This window comes from Schistocerca cancellata, chromosome 4 (assembly GCF_023864275.1).
Source record: "Schistocerca cancellata isolate TAMUIC-IGC-003103 chromosome 4, iqSchCanc2.1, whole genome shotgun sequence".
In the NCBI taxonomy this organism is placed as follows: domain Eukaryota; kingdom Metazoa; phylum Arthropoda; class Insecta; order Orthoptera; family Acrididae; genus Schistocerca; species Schistocerca cancellata.
This window is the reverse complement of record NC_064629.1, coordinates 201,315,355-201,335,629: the sequence shown is the minus strand read 5'-3', so window position 1 is coordinate 201,335,629 and position 20,275 is coordinate 201,315,355. Positions and strand designations below refer to the sequence as shown.

General features: G+C 44.0%; 1 protein-coding gene across 1 annotated transcript in view; it reads right to left on the bottom strand.

The window, feature by feature from the left end:
- LOC126183531 (uncharacterized) overlaps positions 1 to 20,275 on the bottom strand; it is a 1,031,760-nt gene that overhangs the window by 474,394 nt on the left and 537,091 nt on the right. The window contains exon 6 of the mRNA XM_049925600.1: positions 2,467 to 2,592. Coding sequence (XP_049781557.1) covers positions 2,467 to 2,592 — 126 coding nt within the window. The remainder of the gene's footprint in view (positions 1 to 2,466; positions 2,593 to 20,275) is intronic.

The window sequence follows — 20,275 nt, the reverse complement described above, 5'->3', positions numbered from 1 at the left end:
GTGGTAATAATAATAATGATAATAATAATAATAATAAAGTAATTTGTGCAAATATTTCAATTGGACGCGACTTCGATGACCCGCGTGCCCATAATCAACACCACTAATACTAATGTAGAAACGGGAACTACTGTGTAACGTTGAACACGAACCATGTGTCGTTTCAGGCGAATCTTCACGTCATTGACAAGTGAATTCTAGGTGAAAGACAGAGTGAAAAATTTTCGTGGTCCAACCGGGATTCAATTCCGCAACCTTGCGGTTTCCAAGCACGCACTTCACCACTAAATAATTAGACCCGACATCGCTGTGGTATTAAGTTATGCAATTACGGTGAGCTAATTGTCAAAAAAAGTGACAGTATGTTAGTAAGTGTTAGCTTTGTTGCAAGTGTTCTGAACTGCAGCTCAGTATCGATATCATCAGAAAAAAAGATATTACCGTGATTCTGTAAAAGACGTTCTTTTCAAAACAGGGTCATTCCTGATTCACTGTCGTTTTGCTGCGTCGTATCTCTAAAATGGCTACGATGTGGAGCTACACTCCTGGAAATGGAAAAAAGAACACATTGACACCGGTGTGTCAGACCCACCATACTTGCTCCGGACACTGCGAGAGGGCTGTACAAGCAATGATCACACGCACGGCACAGCGGACACACCAGGAACCGCGGTGTTGGCCGTCGAATGGCGCTAGCTGCGCAGCATTTGTGCACCGCCGCCGTCAGTGTCAGCCAGTTTGCCGTGGCATACGGAGCTCCATCGCAGTCTTTAACACTGGTAGCATGCCGCGACAGCGTGGACGTGAACCGTATGTGCAGTTGACGGACTTTGAGCGAGGGCGTATAGTGGGCATGCGGGAGGCCGGGTGGACGTACCGCCGAATTGCTCAACACGTGGGGCGTGAGGTCTCCACAGTACATCGATGTTGTCGCCAGTGGTCGGCGGAAGGTGCACGTGCCCGTCGACCTGGGACCGGACCGCAGCGACGCACGGATGCACGCCAAGACCGTAGGATCCTACACAGTGCCGTAGAGGACCGCACCGCCACTTCCCAGCAAATTAGGGACACTGTTGCTCCTGGGGTATCGGCGAGGACCATTCGCAACCGTCTCCATGAAGCTGGGCCACGGTCCCGCACACCGTTAGGCCGTCTTCCGCTCACGCCCCAACATCGTGCAGCCCGCCTCCAGTGGTGTCGCGACAGGCGTGAATGGAGGGACGAATGGAGACGTGTCGTCTTCAGCGATGAGAGTCGCTTCTGCCTTGGTGCCAATGATGGTCGTATGCGTGTTTGGCGCCGTGCAGGTGAGCGCCACAATCAGGACTGCATACGACCGAGGCACACAGGGCCAACACCCGGCATCATGGTGTGGGGAGCGATCTCCTACACTGGCCGTACACCACTGGTGATCGTCGAGGGGACACTGAATAGTGCACGGTACATCCAAACCGTCATCGAACCCATCGTTCTACCATTCCTAGACCGGCTAGGGAACTTGCTGTTCCAACAGGACAATGCACGTCCGCATGTATCCCGTGCCACCCAACGTGCTCTAGAAGGTGTAAGTCAACTACCCTGGCCAGCAAGATCTCCGGATCTGTCCCCCATTGAGCATGTTTGGGACTGGATGAAGCGTCGTCTCACGCGGTCTGCACGTCCAGCACGAACGCTGGTCCAACTGAGGCGCCAGGTGGAAATGGCATGGCAAGCCGTTCCACAGGACTACATCCAGCATCTCTACGATCGTCTCCATGGGAGAATAGCAGCCTGCATTGCTGCGAAAGGTGGATATACACTGTACTAGTGCCGACATTGTGCATGCTCTGTTGCCTGTGTCTATGTGCCTGTGGTTCTGTCAGTGTGATCATGTGATGTATCTGACCCCAGGAATGTGTCAATAAAGTTTCCCCTTCCTGGGACAATGAATTCACGGTGTTCTTATTTCAATTTCCAGGTGTGTATAAACCGTAAGCTGATTCCAACTCATTTTAAATCAACTGCTTGTACAAACACCTAAGGCTTTCCTGTGGAGGTCCATGTGTGATAAAAATACCATTCATTATTGCTGTGTATGATACAGTGTATATGCAACACTATAAGAAATGGCCTGAATGACCTAATCTGATATATTAGAAAATGGTAGGAAAATAGCGAGCTAAGTTTTCGTGGAAAAAACTCACTTCCCAACGAACGTGAACTACCACAGTGAAGGGACATGGGCAAATAGTAACGTCCCGAGACCTAGGCCATCCTGTGCGTGAATCTAAAGAGCTTAAGGCTCTTTAATCTGGCCAGATGCGAGGCTGCTTTGTTAGTAACAAACATTTTTCATTAAAATAAAGAAGAGTGAAAATTTTTTCTCGTTCCTACTCTTTTCTAATAGTGAAGTAAATCTCAGAGATTAGACACAGTCACTAACATGAAAAACTGTACATACATCTTTTTGGACATTGTTTTACGTACCTGATCAGTCCCAAGACTTCATCCTCTGGCATTGTTACCACGTTGTACTTGTCTACAAAAATAATATAATCTCCCGGCCTAAGACCAGCTCGGTCGGCCGGTAGTCCAGCTTCTACTCGTTCGATTCTGTGAATGTAGAAAATAATCATTTTGATTTTACCATATCACTACCATTACAGTTACTACTGAAAATAGTTCTGTAGTAAACATATAATGCTAAAATAAGACCACATTATTTACAACAAATGTCTTAATCGTAAAGGTAGTAATAAATGATAGCGCCTCTATTTCCTATCTATTGCGGTGGTGCAGAACTACTCGTTTATAAACCGAACTGCCTCTTTATGGTACCGCACTTTGTAAAAATGTATTCCGTGGGCGAGCCGCGTCACTAAAAATGTCATAACACTACGAAAACACGGATGCAATAAAGTGGGATGTGTTACTGAGCTGTTTTGGCATAATCTTAATTCCACTGAAATGAACGAGAATGATCTTTTAGATTAACTACTAATTTTTGTCGACCTACAGACGGATAGCGAATTAGGAATAGAACAGTACACGGGAAATTAACTGCAAACTACAGTGTTGGTGGAGAGAGCACAGTAAACATTGGGCGCTTTGTTAGAGAGGTACAAAAATAAGAACAATAAAACAACGTGAAAGTGCAGAAGGAAACAGCCTAGAATATCAAATATTCTATTGCATACGGAAAGCAGACAAACGCGAGAGGCAAATAACATTAATAATTGAATAGAAAATTAAAATGAAACTTTCATGACGCCCGCATCTCGTGGTCGTGCGGTAGCGTTCTCGCTTCCCACGCCCGGGTTCCCGGGTTCGATTCCCGGCGGGGTCAGGGATTTTCTCTGCCTCGTGATGGCTGGGTGTTGTGTGCTGTCCTTAGGTTAGTTAGGTTTAAGTAGTTCTAAGTTCTAGGGGACTTATGACCACAGCAGTTGAGTCCCATAGTACTCAGAGCCATTTGAACCATTTGAACTTTCATGACGTTCGAAACTCCAGAATAACTTATTGTTTTGAAGCTTTTTTTTGTAGGATTTTGATCTCATTGACAGGCAGGCGATCAGAGACGAAAAACAAGATTCGTAACCTTCTTCATAAATGATCAGAGAACGGGAATGATATTTTCCGGTAGTCCTCGATAGGAGATGCAAGTAATACCAAATTAGACATAAGGTTACTGATGATAAGTTATACTGTATTTCAAAAGGCTATGCGCTTTTTATATAGTGTAATAAAATACTACAACACATCAAAAAGTAACCTTTTAAGTTCACTTCGCTTGCTCAAAATAACAGGAAAGCTACCATATAAAATATGATATTCCTATTGATAATAGGAAGGTAGCTATGTTAATAGCATGAAGCTAGCTTATTGTGGCATAAGAAACATGACGATCGTTGACTACACATTTGATCATTCTACTTCCGAGAATTCAAGTAAATTTGAAGCATCATATTTAAGAGTGTGTATGCTGCTGTGGTAAAACAGAAAAAATGTATAGTCTTTTCAATGCTTCTAAATATAAAAAGATTCAAAGCACATTTCGAAGCCGGCCGGAGTAGCCGAGAGGTTCTAGGCGCTGCAGTGTGGAACCGCGCGACCGGTACGGTCGCAGGTTCGAATCCTGCCTCGGGCATGGATGTGTGTGTTGTCCTTAGGTTAGTTAGGTTTAAGTAGTTCTAAGTTCTAGGGGACTGATGACCTCAGAAGTTAAGTCCCATAGTGCTCAGAGCCATTTGAACCATTTTTGAACCACATTTCGAACGATAACAGAATGTTACTCAAACGAGCTACGAAGACATCGGAGCAGCAATGTATAAGATTGAAATCATCCAACTATCAGTTTTTCGTTATACTTTTTTCCAACAATCTTAGTCCACACGTCTATCTACGTTGTTCTGTGGCATTTTATTCAAGTTAATTTATAATTAATATGTCAAATATTTATAGGAATACACATCTTCTGCAGTCTATATACGCCTCCATCATAGAAATCGTAAGTAATGATGCTAGACGTTGTTCTGTAGCATTTTATCCAAGTTAATTCCATTTATTATATGTCAAATATTTGTAAGCCTACCATCTTCTGCAGTCTATATACGTTTCCATTATAGAAATCCTAAGTATTAATACTAGTATTAAATTACTCAACTGTATTGGAATTTAGCACAGACAGGAATCTTAACGTTACAAACAGTATGATTACATATTTTTCTCACAGTTCTGTTGGACAGCAGTCCTTTTTTGTGCCATTACTTGTGTTGCAATGTCATTTTCAGAACAACGTCTCGCCACTAACACAGTATAAAAGTAATTTCATTTGCATATTCGTAAACAGTGATTTAGTTAACTAACTTAAGTGTAAAACATTGTTTTCAATCCAATCCCATTTCATGCCAAACCGTATACACTGTTTTCTGTATAATTACGGCACCCTTGTTTTGCCATTTGCAGAGTATGAATGTCGCTGTATAGTTGCAGATGGTATTCCCTTCTCACACTCGAGAACCTAATTTTATGCTATGTGAATAGATGTTGTCAGTGACATGAGAAGTCAATTTATTTCCCAAGATGGAAATTGTGATAAAATTGCAATATTCTCTGTCTGTAAAACTGTTATACATCTTTCGTGTCTTGTTTGATTTCTCTCTTTCTGTGTACTTATGCTAACCTGTAACAATACATGAAAATACCTTTAAGTTTTTTTGGTGACTTGTATTCCAGTGCTAGTATCGGGGTTACGATTTCATTACATTCTGTTTTTTTTTCTAGTATTTTTTGTATTCTGCGTGGTAATCTAGCATGACATTTCTTTACTAGAAACTGTCGTTTCTATTTTTACTTTGATGTTTTGCATACACACTGCTGTCTTTGACGGTGAGAAATAGTAGCTCCCTAATGATCTTATTCCAAATATAGGAAACATACCAATAAATTCGCATTTTTCATTCAAAAACATTGCTACTTGGTGAGAGGCATGATCAAGTAGTCTCGCAGATGATACTCAGAAATGAAAGTAGGACATCAAGACCGGTTAGCCAGACATAAAATGGACGAATCTGAATAGGAGGGTCAATGAAAAAAAAATACGGCGTGAATCTTAAAATAAAAAGTTGTTTATATTTTTGTGAATTAAAAGAGGTTCAAAATAGTTCAAATGGCTCTGAGCACTATGGGACTCAACTTCTGAGGTCATTAGTCCCCTAGAACTTAGAACTAGTTAAACCTAACTAGCCTAAAGACATCACACACACCCATGCCCGAGGCAGGATTCGAACCTGCGACGGTAGCGGTCTCTTGGTTCCAGACTGCAGCGCGTAGAACCGCATGGCCACTTCGGCCGGCATTAAAAGAGGGAAAAGTAACGTAATGGAACAGTTGTTTGATTAGTTTAAATTTGATTTCACATCAAAAAAGTGTCAGTGTAGGTTGTTGCTGTTTTCTGTAGAAACAGTCAATTTTTAAATGATTAAATGCGTCAGATGACAATTACTGAAATACATGTGCAATTTATAGCAATTTGTCTGAAGCTATGGTAAGAAAAATACTATACAAATGTGTACCGATGAGACAGAAAACTTTGTGAGTTATTCGAGCCACAGTTTCCTAAATTACTCCTCTTCCATGCTATTTCCTTCAGTAGGGCTTAATTGATTCCCTGCTGAATAGCAAAATAGTACCGCTCTATATCGGCGATAGAGGGCATTTAATTCTTTGTCGTTTGAAATACGCTGATAATGTGGTGCATTTATAGTTTTTGTTGCTGTTTCTCAGAAATATACCAACAGATTGCAAGAGACACATCAATTTTATCACTAATTTTGATAAAATCTAGTAACCGTTATATAGTTAGCAACCTCTTTACTAGCTGCCGCTCTGTTAATACTTTACTTTTCGTTCATGCAATATGTTTTCTACTTTGTAGAGCCTGCAATGGAAGGCGGGGTGGAGACACGGGTAGAGAAGGCACGACACTAGACCATGAAATGTTCCAGAAAGTAATTACAATTTTAGGTTCGAGGGTCCCATCCAAAAGTTTGTTATCGTCATGTATACACGAAGGCACGGAGTTTTGAAGATATCGGAAAACACAATATTACTGAAGATTATTATACAAAAGTAAAAGAAAAAAGGCCATTACAAAACAGCAATAGAAGTTGCGAAATAAAGAATACGATTGCCAACAGGAAAAATCCGAGCTGGTCAGTCAAATGTACGGACATGCTAACAGGTAATTTTGAAGAATGCTAGGAGAGAGTCACACTTCTGCTGGGCGGAAATTTCGCTGCTATGTCTTATGTGAGGCTCCTCAACTTCTGATCAGAGGTCTCTTAGTGCTTTGATGTTGAGCCCAATTACTATCAGTTAGATTCGTAGCCGACAGACGTCAGCAGAGGTCGTTCTGAGAGAGCAGCCGTGGGCAGACGCACAATAGCCAACCAGCCAGCGCCCAGATATGCGTGAAGCCACTGACGCCATCTGCACATTAATCGCCATCAGGTAGTAGCAAGTGCTTCAGCAATCCAGTAAAAGTGCATCTGCCAATTTTCTGTTTGGCTCAAAGTATCAACTAAAACCTAAGAAAATGGCCCTAGCGTAATTAATGACGCAATGGGCATATTACTGTTTTCTGTTCATAGTGTCTGCTGGAAATCAGTTAAAAGGCCCAGAACAAAATTTCTAAAATGTAACTGAATTTATTTTAGATGGGGTCCAAAACAAAATATTTTGCACTAGTAAAAGCAATAGTACTGTATTTTAATTATATTTCTAAGATTCTTAAGACTGCCACATGTAATCCTTTTAGAGGGTATTAACTGCAAATCCTGCACACAACCGAAATTATCTTACAATTAAAGAAAGTAATTAACTTAAATTTGTTTCCCAAAGCCAATTTAAACTTGTACACAATAATTTACACACATCACAAAAATTTTGCATCACCTCGGTTCCGAGAGTTCCGGAACGTATACAGAAAATTAGAATAGAGATCAACATAAACATCATTTCCACCCTTTTTATTGCTCATGAAAACCACACATTGCATGTTGAATCACCATACAGCGAGACCTTCAGAGGTGGTGGTCCAGATTGCTGAACACACCTTACCTCTAATACTCAGTAGCACGTCCTCTCGCATTGATGCATGCCTGTATTCGTCGTGGCATACTTTCCACAAGTTCATCAGGGCACTGTTGGTCCAGATTGTCCCACTCTTCAACGGCGATTCGGCGTAGATCCCTCAGAGTGGTTAGTGTGTCACGTCGTCCATAAACAGCTCTTCTCAATCTACCCCAGGCATGTTCGATAGGGTTCCTGTCTGGAGAACATGCTGACCACTCTAGTCGAGCGATGTCGTTATCCTGAAGGAAGTCATTCACAAGATGTGCACGATGGGGGCGCGAATTGTCGTCCATGAAGACGAATGCCTCGCCAATATGCTGCCGATATGACTGCACTATCGGTCGGAGGATGGCATTCATGTATCGTACAGCTGTTACGGCACCTTCCATGACCACCAGCGGCGTACGTCGGCATCACATAATGCCACCCCAAAACTGCAGGGAACCTCTCCACCTTGCTGCATTCGCTGGAAAGTGTGTCTAAGGCGTTCAGCTTGACGGGATTGGCTCCAAACACATCTCCGACGATTGGCTGCAGGCATATGCGACACTCATCGGTGAGGAGAACGTGATGCCAATTCTAAGCGGTCCATTCAGCATGTTTTTGGGCCCATCTGTACCGCGCTGCATGGTGTCATGGTTGCAAAGAGGGGCCCGCCATGGATGTCGGGAGCGAAGTTGCACATCATGCAGCCTATTGCACACAGTTTGAGTTGTAACACGACGTCCTGTGGCCGCATGAAAAGCGTTATTCAACATGGTGGGCTTGCTATCAGGGTTTCTCCGAGCCATAATCCGTAGGTAGCGGTCATCCACTGCAGTAGTAGCCCTTGGGCGGCCTGAGTGAGGCATGTCATCGACAGTTCCTGTCTCTTTGTATCTCCTCCATGTCCTAACACTGGTTCACTCTGAGACGCCTGGACATTTGCCTTGTTGAGAGCCCTTCCTAGCAGAAAGTAACAATGCGGACTCGATCGAACCACGGTATTGACCGCCTAGGCACGGTTGAACTACAGACAACTCGAGCCATGTGCCTCCTTCCTGGTGGATTGAATGGAACTGATCGGCTGTCGGACCCCCTCCGTCTAAAAGGCGCTGCTCATGCATGGTTTTTTACATCTTTGGGCGGGTTCAGTGACATCTCTGAGCAGTCAAAGGAACTGTGTCTGTGATACAATATCCACAGTCAACGTCTATATTCAGGAGGCCTGGGAACCGGGGCGATGCAAAACTTTTTTTGATGTGTGTATTTTCTGTATTGAGATATGCTTTATAACAATTGTACTGATAACGCAATAACTAAATATTAGATACGTATAAATTGATAAAATTAATTTTTCTTATACGTTATAGCTTTAAAACTCCTGAAGAACTTTGGGAAACTGGGAAGTCTGTGACGATGGGACTGCTCATGATGAACATCGCTGGAAAATTGTTTTAGTTTCCATGTAACAACATTTTATGTAAGATCTTGACTGTTACGTAGGGAGTGGTACATAGATGTTCAAATTCTATAGACTCATTGCAGCAACAAAAATACTTCCTTTGTAGAATAAAAGACAGCAATCTCGCGTATTTATGGCCGGAGGCAAAACCAACTTAAATATCTGTTGGCCAAGTACTTCCATTAACTACTTTACAGTCGGTAAAAAACATGTATCTGGTACTGAATCCAAACATCCATAAATATTCTAAAAATTTATGGTATGTAGGTATGTATGTATTCGTGTTCCACATTTCTTCCTAAGGCGTTGGACCAATTTCTGTCAAAATTGGTGAGCTTATAACTTAATAACTGGAAAGAGTCGCTGAGGTTTAAGAACCACCTACCAATTAAAGGGGTGGGGGTGAAAAAGTAGTGTAGCCCATACTGCGCGAATAATCAGACTTCGTTCAACAAGTATTTGAGAATGAGAACACGTAGGAGGAGATGGACAGACAGATAGGGTAAAAGAGGAGATGGGCGTAGGTAGGGTGGGAAAGGAGAGGGGAAGAGAGAGAGAGAGAGAGGGAGAAATGGACAGAAAGGGAAGAGTGTGAGATGGACTGAGAGAGGGGAAAGGAGGAGACAGATAGAGAAAGGAAAGAGGAGGAGATGGACAGAGAGAGGCAGGAGGAAGAAATGCACAGAAAGAAGAGGGAGAAGGAGATGAACAAAGAGAAGGGGGATGAGGAAATGGACAGGGAAGGAGGAGGGGGACAGGCAGAGAGAGAGGAGAGAGGAAGAGATGGAGAGAGAGAGGGATGAGTAGGAGATGGGCAGGAAGAAGAGAAAGGAGGATATGGACTTAGGGGGGGAAGGAGTAGAAAGAGGGGAAAGGAGCAGATTGACTGATGGGGTAGCAGCAGACAGATAGAGAAAAGAAAGAGAGGGAGATGAACAGAAATAGGGCTAGGTGAAAGGATGGAAAGTGAGAAAGAGGGGTAGGAGAGCTAGTATGGGAGGAGGAAATGGACAGGGAATGGGAAGAGGAGGGGGTGGACAAAGAAGGGAAAGAGGAAGAGATGGACAGAGAGACAAGGAGGAGGACATGGAAAGTGAGTGGGGGAAGAGGAGATGGAAAGTGAGTTGGAAGGAGGAGAAGAGGGACAGAGAGAGGGGAAATCGACAGAGAGAGGGGAGAAGAAATTGGACAGAGAGATGGGGGAGCAGGAGTTGGACAAAAGGAGGGGAGGAAGAGACGGACGGAGGCGAAAGGAGCAGATGGACTTGAAGGAGGGAGGAGCAGAATACCGCACTTGGCTACCATTTTACCGATGCCAAAGACTATGGCACGAAGGGTAATGGCGGTCTTTGGCACTTCGCGCGTGCAGGTCTGATACTAAAAGTTCGATGTGATATACTCACCCTACCCACCAGAGATGGCGGCCTAGGACTTTATGAAACTATTCGACTCATGTTTAATGTCCTGAGTAGATTGCCTCGGAGGCTCGTTCGTATTCTCTGAAGTAGTCGGGTCCGCAACCAGTCCTTTTTATTCCTGGATAAGACGCTTTTTCCTCTCATAAGACTAATGCCATGACATGGATCAAAGGAATATCGATATCGTATCTGTTCCACGACAGTGGCGATAGCATTTTTGATTTTTGGCTAACCAAACCTTTTAATTGTATCTTGAAATCGGAACGGGGCCAGACTCTGGCCTGAGAAACCACTGCCTATTACCATTCATAGGACGGCTCGCAGCAGCTCCGTGTCTGGCAATCCACTCCAACGACCCTTACACTTAGCCACCCGATCGAGCCAAAAACACCATGTCGTCCATGTATAGGCAGATGAAGGCGTGGCCTCTAAATGTAATTCCCGTCAGTGGGCATCACAGTCCATGTAACAGTGGCTCGAGGGCGGTGGCATTCAGAATTACCGATAGCGGTCATCCCTATCGTATCGACTGGGAGATGGTAATCGGGCCTGCTGCACTTCGATTGATCATCACTCGCGACGTAGCACCTCGGAGTAGACATATGACACGGAAAATAAAGGTCTGGAGAAAGGTCAATCACCGCAACACCGCCTTAAGACAGCCGTGATTTACCCTGTCGAAGGCGTGGTCGAAGTCCATTGACATCAAAGCTCCGCTCAAGCGACAAGCATCTGCCACATAGGCACATTTGGTCGAAAGAAACAATTCGAAGGACGACCCACTGATTGCGAGCAACTAGAATCTGGGCAAAACTTCTGAAGTTGCAGGTAAGCACAGTGAGAGGCCGATTATGTTTAACGCCCCTGCCACCCGACGACCTGGGGATCGGGAGAAGGAAGCATTCGACGAATTCAGGTGGTGCAGGGACACTGGTTGAAGCAACTCCTGGTACATCATTACCCAGAAAGGAGGTCTCTGAATGCACGGTAAAACTCTAGCGGGAAATCATCCGAGCCTGTTGATGTGTTAGCAGTCCCTAGTCCCTTTGAGAACAGCGTCTTTAATGTCATCGGTCATGATCGGGTCTGTCGCCATAGCTTCTCCATCGAGAACCCTAGTCAGCTAATGGAGAACATCTCCGTCGCCGAGACGTCACGAATCGCTGCTTCATAGAACCGCCTGTACTGTTTCACAAAAGCATCTGCAGTATCTTTATGGTCCGTCAGGAATCGTCAGTCTGACATGTCGAAGGAAAGTACCATCGTTCTCCAGCATCATTGTTTTTCGCGGATTATATGGTGCATGGGAGAGGGCTCGCCTCCGGTCCGATACTGATAACGTGCACATACTAGTGTGCTCTACGGATGGCGACATGTGAGCGTGATGATCTTCACCTTTATCCACTGTAATTCCAACTGATGTGCAGCGGACGGCGGTTGGTCGAAGATGTCTCGTAGCAGCTTGAAGTAGCACACCACTGTCTGGAGATGCCAATGCATTGTTTCGCGGCCTTATTTTATCAGCGTGCATCAGAAGGCTGGCTTTGCACATTCGAGCCACCACCTAAGCGTGGACAGATACGACGGTTGGTGCCTCTCACATTCCCTCCATTTCTCCGTTATCAACTGCCGATACTATGGTTCCTTGAGGAGAGCAACATTCGTTTTCCATAAGCCCCGTCCATGCCATACCTGCTGACGTACTAAGGTTAATGTGCAGACTTAAGTGACATGCTTGGAGAATACCGTCGGCCATAGCTCCGCACCGAGCATCGCCGCCGTAAGTCCTGGGGAGATGTAGACATGGTCAAGGCCGAGTGGCTCGTGAGATAAGTGAATCCTTGCCGATCACCGTGTATGCGTCGCCAGGTATCTATGAGGTGCAGTCCGTTTACCGGCTGGTTCAATTCTGAGCTTGTGGCTGCCGAAGTGGCTGAGCGGTTCTAGGCGCTACAGTCTGGAACTGTGCGACCTCTACGGTCGCAGGTTCGAATCCTGCCTCGGGCATGGATGCGTGTGATGTCCTTAGTTTAGTTAGGTTTAAGTAGTTCTAAGTTCTAGGGGACTGATGACCTCAGAAGTTAAGTCCCATAGTGCTCAGAGCCATTTGAACGAATCATTCTGAGCTTGTGGTCAAGCGTGGAATTTGTCCTCCGGGGATAAGACGCAGCTGAAATCACCTTCGAGGAAAAAATGGTCGTAGCAGTCCCCAGATAATGGCGCTACCTCTTCCATATAAAACCGAGCCTGCTCTCTTCGATTATCAGTGCCTGTACCTGATGTAGGATGTACTCGTATGTTAATGATCCTGACGCCCCAAAAAGTGACAGCGTTGCCCTAAACGGATGGAAAATAGTTCAAGTTCTCCACCTCGATACCTTCCTTCCGGTGTATGGCCGTTCCGCGGCCGTTATCAGTACTTGGCTTATGGGAGATGTCTTACTCTGTAGGAGGGCATCCGGCCACTGTGGCCGAGCAGTTCTAGGTGCTTCAGTCCGGAACCACGCGGCTGTTATGGTCACAGGTTCGAATCCTGCCTCGGGCATGGATGTGTGTGATGTCTTTAGGTTAGTTAGGTTTAAGTAGTTCTAAGTTTAGGGGACTGATGACCTCAGATATTAAGTCCAATAGTGCTTAGAGCCATTTGAACCATTTTGTAGGAGGGCCACATCGAGCTTCGCCACCCTCAGCATTTGGAGCTTGAATAGTGTACTGATGGTATTGAGATTAATAGTGTCTATCCGATAACTTTGCCACTGAATGATATGAGAGGTAGGAAGAGCTGCAGTGGCCCGAAACGGCTCCGCCGTCGGCAGCACAACACCCCATAAGGCCTTCATCACTTAGAATTCGCGGAGCGGCTCTGCTGCAGTCGCCTCGTCGTGTAGCTTTTCATCAACATCTTTGGACCATAGCAGCGTGCTGGATTGGTGGTCGTCCTGTTGAGATACTGTCTGTAGTGATCTGTGTTTTATCCGCCATGGAGTCGTCTGTGCGTGTGAGTTTCCAATGCAGTCACCACCAGGGGTGGACTGGAGTTTCCGTGACCATCTCTGTCATCGGGGTCATCCTCTTCGCGATTAGCGCTCACGGGACTCCATCGGAGCCAGTGGGTGTTACTTCCACTACTTTGGAGGGCTTTATCTGCGCACATGACATCTGTGTCCGAAGACGCCTGAGGGTCTAGACTGTTGGGAATGAAGGCTTCAGTTGGCACAACCATGAAGGCGACTTCCTTCCCCATCGTCTGTGTCACTTCACGGTATTGCGATGAAAGCATAACTGGAGGGGGCTAGTCGACGTCTTCGTTCATAATTTTGTGAAAAAAGAGACAAGAGAGAGGTTTTCACACGGATCTCCCGCTTTGCAGTCTACATCTACATCTACATGATTACTCTGCAATTCACATTTAAGTGCTTGGCAGAGGGTTAATCGAACCACAATCATACTATCTCTCTACCATTCCACTCCTGAACAGCGCGCGGGAAAAACGAACACCTAAACCTTTCTGTTCGAGCTCTGATTTCTCTTATTTTATTTTGATGATCATTCCTACCTATGTAGGTTGGGCTCAACAAAATATTTTCGCGTTCGGAAGAGAAAGTTGGTGACTGAAATTTCGTGAATAGATCTCGCCGCGACGAAAAACGTCTTTGCTTTAATGACTCCATCCCAACTCGCGTATCATATCTGCCACACTCTCTCCCCTATTACGTGTTAATACAAAACGAGTTGCCCTTTTTTGCACCCTTTCGATGTCCTCCGTCAATCCCACCTGGTAAGGATCCCACACCGCGCAGCAATATTCTAACAGAGGACGAACGAGTGTAGTGTAAGCTGTCTCTTTAGTGGACTTGTTGCATCTTCTAAGTGTTCTGCCAATGAAATGCAATATTTGGCTCGCCTTCCCCACAATATTATCTATGTGGTCTTTCCAACTGAAGTTGTTCGTGATTTTAACACCCAGGTACTTAGTTGAATTGACAGCCTTGAGAATTGTACTATTTATCGAGTAATCGAATTCCAATCGATTTCTTCTGGAACTCATGTGGATCACCTCACATTTTTCGTTATTTAGCGTCAACTGCCACCTGCCACACCACACAGCAATCTTTTCTAAATCGCTTTGCAACTGATACTGGTCTACGGATGACCTTACTAGACGGTAAATTACAGCATCATCTGCGAACAACCTAAGAGAACTGCTCAGATTGTCACCCAGGCCATTTATATAGATCAGGAACAGCAGAGGTCCCAAAACGCTTCCCTGGGGAACACCTGATATTACTTCAGTTTTGCTCGATGATTTGCCGTCTATTACTACGAACTGCGACCTTCCTGACAGGAAATCACGAATCCAGTCGCACAACTGAGACGTTACCCCATAGGCCCGCAGCTTGATTAGAAGTCGCTTGTGAGGAACGGTATCAAAAGCTTTCCGGAAATGTAGAAATACGGAATCAACTTGAGATCCCCTGTCGATAGGGGCCATTACTTCGTGCGAATAAAGAGCTAGCTGCGTTGCACAAGAACGATGTTTTCTGAAACCATGCTGATTACGTATCAATAGATCGTTCCCTTCGAGGTGATCCATAATGTTTGAATTCAGTATATGCTCCAAAACCCTACTGCAAACCGACGTCAATGATATAGGTCTGTAGTTAGATGGATTACTCCTACTACCCTTCTTAAACACTGGTGCGACCTGCGCAATTTTCCAATCTGTAGGTACAGATCTATCGGTGAGCGAGCTGTTGTATATGATTACTAAGTAGGGAGCTATTGTATCAGCGTAATCTGAAAGGAACCTAATCGGTATACAATCTGGACCTGAAGACTTGCCCGTATCAAGCGATCTGAGTTGCTTCGCAACCCCTAAGGTATCTACTTGTAAGAAACTCATGCTAGCAGCTGTTCGTGTTTCAAATTCTGGAATATTCCGTTCGTCTTCCCTGGTGAAGGAATTTAAGAAAACTGCGTTCAATAACTCCGCTTTAGCGGCACAGTCGTCTGTAACAGTACCATCGGCACTGCGCAGGAAAGGTATTGACTGCGTCTTGCCGATTGTGTACTTAACATACGACCAGAATTTCTTCGGATTTTGTACCAAATTTCGAGACAATGTTTCGTTGTGGAACCTATTAAAGGCATCTCGCATTGAAGTCCGTGCCAAATTTCGCGCGTCTGTAAATTTTAGTCAATCTTCAGGATTTCGCGTTCTTCTGAACTTCGCATGCTTTCTCCGTTGCCTCTGCAACAGCGTTCGGACCTGTTTTGTGTACCATGGGGGATCAGTTCCATCTCTTACCAATTCATGAGGTATGAATCTCTCAATTGCTGTTGCTACTATATCTTTGAATTTGAGCCACATCTCGTCTACATTTGCATAGTCAGTTCGGAAAGAATGGAGATTGTCTCTTAGGAAGGTTTCTAGTGACACTTTATCCGCTTTTTTAAATAAAATTATTTTGCGTTTGTTTCTGGTGGATTTGGAAGAAACGGTATTGAGCCTAGCTTCAACGACCTTGTGATCACTAATCCCTGTATCAGTCATGATGCTCTCTATTAGCTCTGGATTGTTTGTGGCTAAGAGGTCAAGTGTGTTTTCGCAACCATTTACAATTCGCGTGGGTTCGTGGACTAACTGCTCGAAATAATTTTCGGAGAAAGCGTTTAGGACAATCTCGGAAGATGTTTTCTGCCTACCACCGGTTTTGAACAAGTATTTTTGCCAACATATCGAGGGAAGGTTGAAGTCCCCATCAACTATAACCGTATGAGTGGGGTATTTATTTGTTACGAGACTCAAATTTTCTCTGAACTGTTCAGCAACTATATAATCGGAGTCTGGGGGTCGGTAGAAGGAGCCAATTATTAACGTAGTTCGGGTGTTAAGTATAACCTCCAACACTATGAGCACACAGCTACGACGCCGTAGTTCTTGCAATTCGTTCCATGTTGCACATCTTGAGCTTGTACCATTCACTTTTTCTGTTTTGCTTCTTTTTTCACATTTAAGGACACCTTCTTCCTATTTTCATGTTTGATTTGTGTTTAGGCTATCCACTGGGCCATTGTATCACTAAATCCGAGGGAGCTGCGTTGGGAATTTTCCCTTGTCAGGTGTTCTCAGTCAGTATATAGGTATACACGTGACGCTCAACAACGTAGTCTACGCCAGCCACTAACTTAGAAAGGGAGGCCACTTGCACCGCAAGATGAAGCAGCCGGCCAACTACCCCAGACTTCTACTCCAGACGCTGCAGGCGTCCGCCTGAACAGAAGATTGCACGTAGAATACTTGGCAACTTTAAAGTGCCGAGTCAACTGCTGGGTGACTTCTTTCGTGAAGACGTACACCTTCCTGGTGGGTCGCTTGTTAGAGTCATAGCTGGTAAGTGCTACACGGACGTCACCTATCTACAGTCCCTGGCCATTATACTCCTGTTCTCTAAGTAGCGAACTGGAGTACATCATACAAGGACTGCGGGTAGGTGGCGCTCGATGGGAGTGTGGACCAGCCGTGAGGCGTACGGAAACAGTCCGTGCAATTGCGATAACGCTGTGTCCCCGTTGGCGCAATGGTTACCGCACCTTCCTAATAAGCGGGAGATCCCGGGTTCGAATCGCGGTGCGGTACACATTTTCGTTCGTCACCGCTGATTCCTCGTAATGTCCCGCTGCAGCTGATAGCAGTGATCCCCCTTCAATTTACATATAACTTCTAAGAAAATTGCGATAAACTTCTGTTTCTTGGAAAAGTCTTGAGTGAACAGCAGTGTCAGGGGCACGACACGACACGAGTGTTAAGACACAACAACGTTGTCTACCGCATGGAGTGTGCATATGGCATCTCCAATTGCAAGAAGACAGCGCTGGAGTTACGAGTCGTCCGTTCTGTGCAGTTTAAGTGTTCAGGAGTTTCAGGTTCATTTGTGTGCTAAATATGCACGGGCCTTGAGCTCACACTGAAAGGAAACAAAATTGCTAAGAACAATGAATGTATCATACGTGGCCAAGAGCATTAAGTAGCACAGAAAGCTTTCTCGGCAGTAAACTGCATCTTCCAAGATGATAATCCCTCTGCAGTACATTCCTAATTTCTGAACACGCTCATAATGGTCATTACCTTCTCCCAAGCAATGCAGCCTTGTTTCCACAAGTGAGAATACTTTTTTCCCAGGTGAAGATCTCCATCCGATATCAAGTGATGAGTGTTTCCAGTTGTAAGAGGACACACAAAATGATCTGATAAATGTTTTCGAAAGATGAAGAACTACCATAAGTGCAGTAGAAATAGTTTTGTTAAAGGATGATAAAGGAGGCTGTACTGCGGGACTTCGCTAGTTCCTTTCCCACATTGTTTTTTGTCATAATACAAGCACCGGATTTCGATAATGGCGATTATGGTAGTTTGTGTGCAACAGAAAGCGAAGTTAGAGCTTATACAAGGCACTGACGTCATCACGACGCCAGGCTTTGACGTCACGGGTAAATGGATTTGCGTCGGTTGCTCGCTCAGGGCATTGTCGGTGAGTTCGATGAGGATTTGTTTCTCTCAGCGCTAAGACTGAGTGTGATTGGTTCATGTGGTACGAAATACTCGATTGCCACCTCACGTTTCATTTGCGTAACATATTTCGTAGTTGCCGTATTTCATATAATTCGCGTCATGGATACTGCATATCACTACGATTTTTACTGAAAATTCGTGAAAAGTAGTGCACAAATGTTGTGCTATTTTCAGAGCTGTATTATACATTATGGAATATTCACCCAGAGTCAAGAAAATTTTTCTTGGAAAACACACAATAGGGACAGTAAATATTTATGGTTGGCTGTCAAAACGCCTTTTACTTCCGCAAGTTTATTGTATTTGTCAAGGATTTTCCCGCTAAAAATTAACAGAAAATGATCGCATTTGTTCTACAAGTTCTTCACACAAGGAAAATTGCCAAGAAAATTTACAGTACTTGGAAAAAAGAAGTAAAAATCAAAAGGAGCCCTACCTGGAGACCTGAATGGAAATGGTAGCATTTTTGGCATACAAAATCCATTTTTATAGAGCTATGAACAGCTCAACGATTTCGTAAGAATGACTAAAAACTTTAAAGTGTGGTTAGCCTTTTGGAAAATAGTATTACTCTTGTACTACAGGCAGAGGTGAAAATGAGGTTCATTGCTAGAAACAATCTAGGACTAAATCGGATTCACATCCTGCACACCACACCCCACACTCTTTGTAGCTCGTTTTTGTTTTACTTTAGCTTTCCATGAAATCTTGTGGGCGATCTATGCTATTGTTTCCTTCCGCGTCGCTTCTTAATAATTTGGTTGATTTTCTTCTCAGTTTTAGTGGAGCATGTATGACTGCAGTCTCGTAGTGAAGCTTGGGAAATTTTTTTACACAACTTATCTTCCTCTTTTCAATAAAATTATTATTTTACCTTTGTGATACGAAAGTGGAGGAAAAAATAAACATGAAATAAAATAAAAAATATCTTTCCCTTTCTTCTTGTGGCAGCGTAGTAGGCTGATTACACGTTCAGTATTAGTTGGAAAAATGAACTGGACGTTAAAAATGATTATTAAAAGGAATTTTATTAGAATATTTGAGCTCCTAAATATTTTCTTTATTTAGTCCGTGACTCTAAACTACAAGCTCTCTTTTTTCACTTAATATGATACGAAACCACTGAACGGACTAAGATATGTAATACAATGCATCAGTTATTGTTTCACTGTTTACTGTCTTATTCGGGTAGAAACGTGGAAAACTATTATCTGAATGACCTTTAATTTACTGTGCATACGATAGTTGTAGTAATTTAATCATTGTGGGACTACTAAAAATGAATTTGTTTCATTTTATGAAGAAATTCTGTCTCAGTAATACAGATGTGCAATTTATCAGTTCAGTCTCACACTCTTATTAGAAACAGGAATTACTGCTACCTTGCATAGAACGTACACTATCTGATCACAAGCATTTGAATACCTGTAAGCGGACATTAATACGAGGTGTGTCTACTATTTACGACGGCTTAAACTCTGCTGTGGACACTTTCAATTGAGATGTATAAACGTCTGTGGAGAAATGACAGCCCATTCTTCCTCAAGAGCCAAAACCAGAGAATTTAGTGATGATGGACGTTGGGATCTGGAGTGAAGTCGACGTTCTAACTTATTGGCTCTGAGCACTATGGGACTAAACATCTTAGGTCATAAGTCCCCTAGAACTTAGAACTACTTAAACCTAACTAACCTAAGGACATCACACACACCCATGCCCGAGGCAGGATTCGAACCTGCGACCGTGGCAGTCCCGCGGTTCCGGACTGCAGCGCCAGAGCCGCTAGACCACCGCGGCCGGCCCTAACTTATTCAAAAGGTATTCCATTGGGTTCGTGTGGGTACACTACGTATACCAGTCCATTTCAGAAACGTTATTCTTCATAATACATTTTAATGTTCATACAAACAATCATCGTCTCCGAAACGTTCCTCTAACGTGGGCAGTGCACAATCCTGGAAAATGTGTTCATACCTTTCCCCATTTCTCTTAAACACAATAAGGTGACCAAACCTTAACCACGAAAAATATGATGCTGTAGTATATAGAGAAGTTGCAGCATTAGAAAATTGCATCGAAATGCAGGAAGATCTACAGCGGATAGGCACTTGCTGCAGGGGGTGGCAACTGACCCTTATCATAGACAAACGTAATGTATTGCGAATACATAGAAAGAAGGATCCTTTATTGTATGATTAGATGATAGCGGAACAAACACTGGTAGCA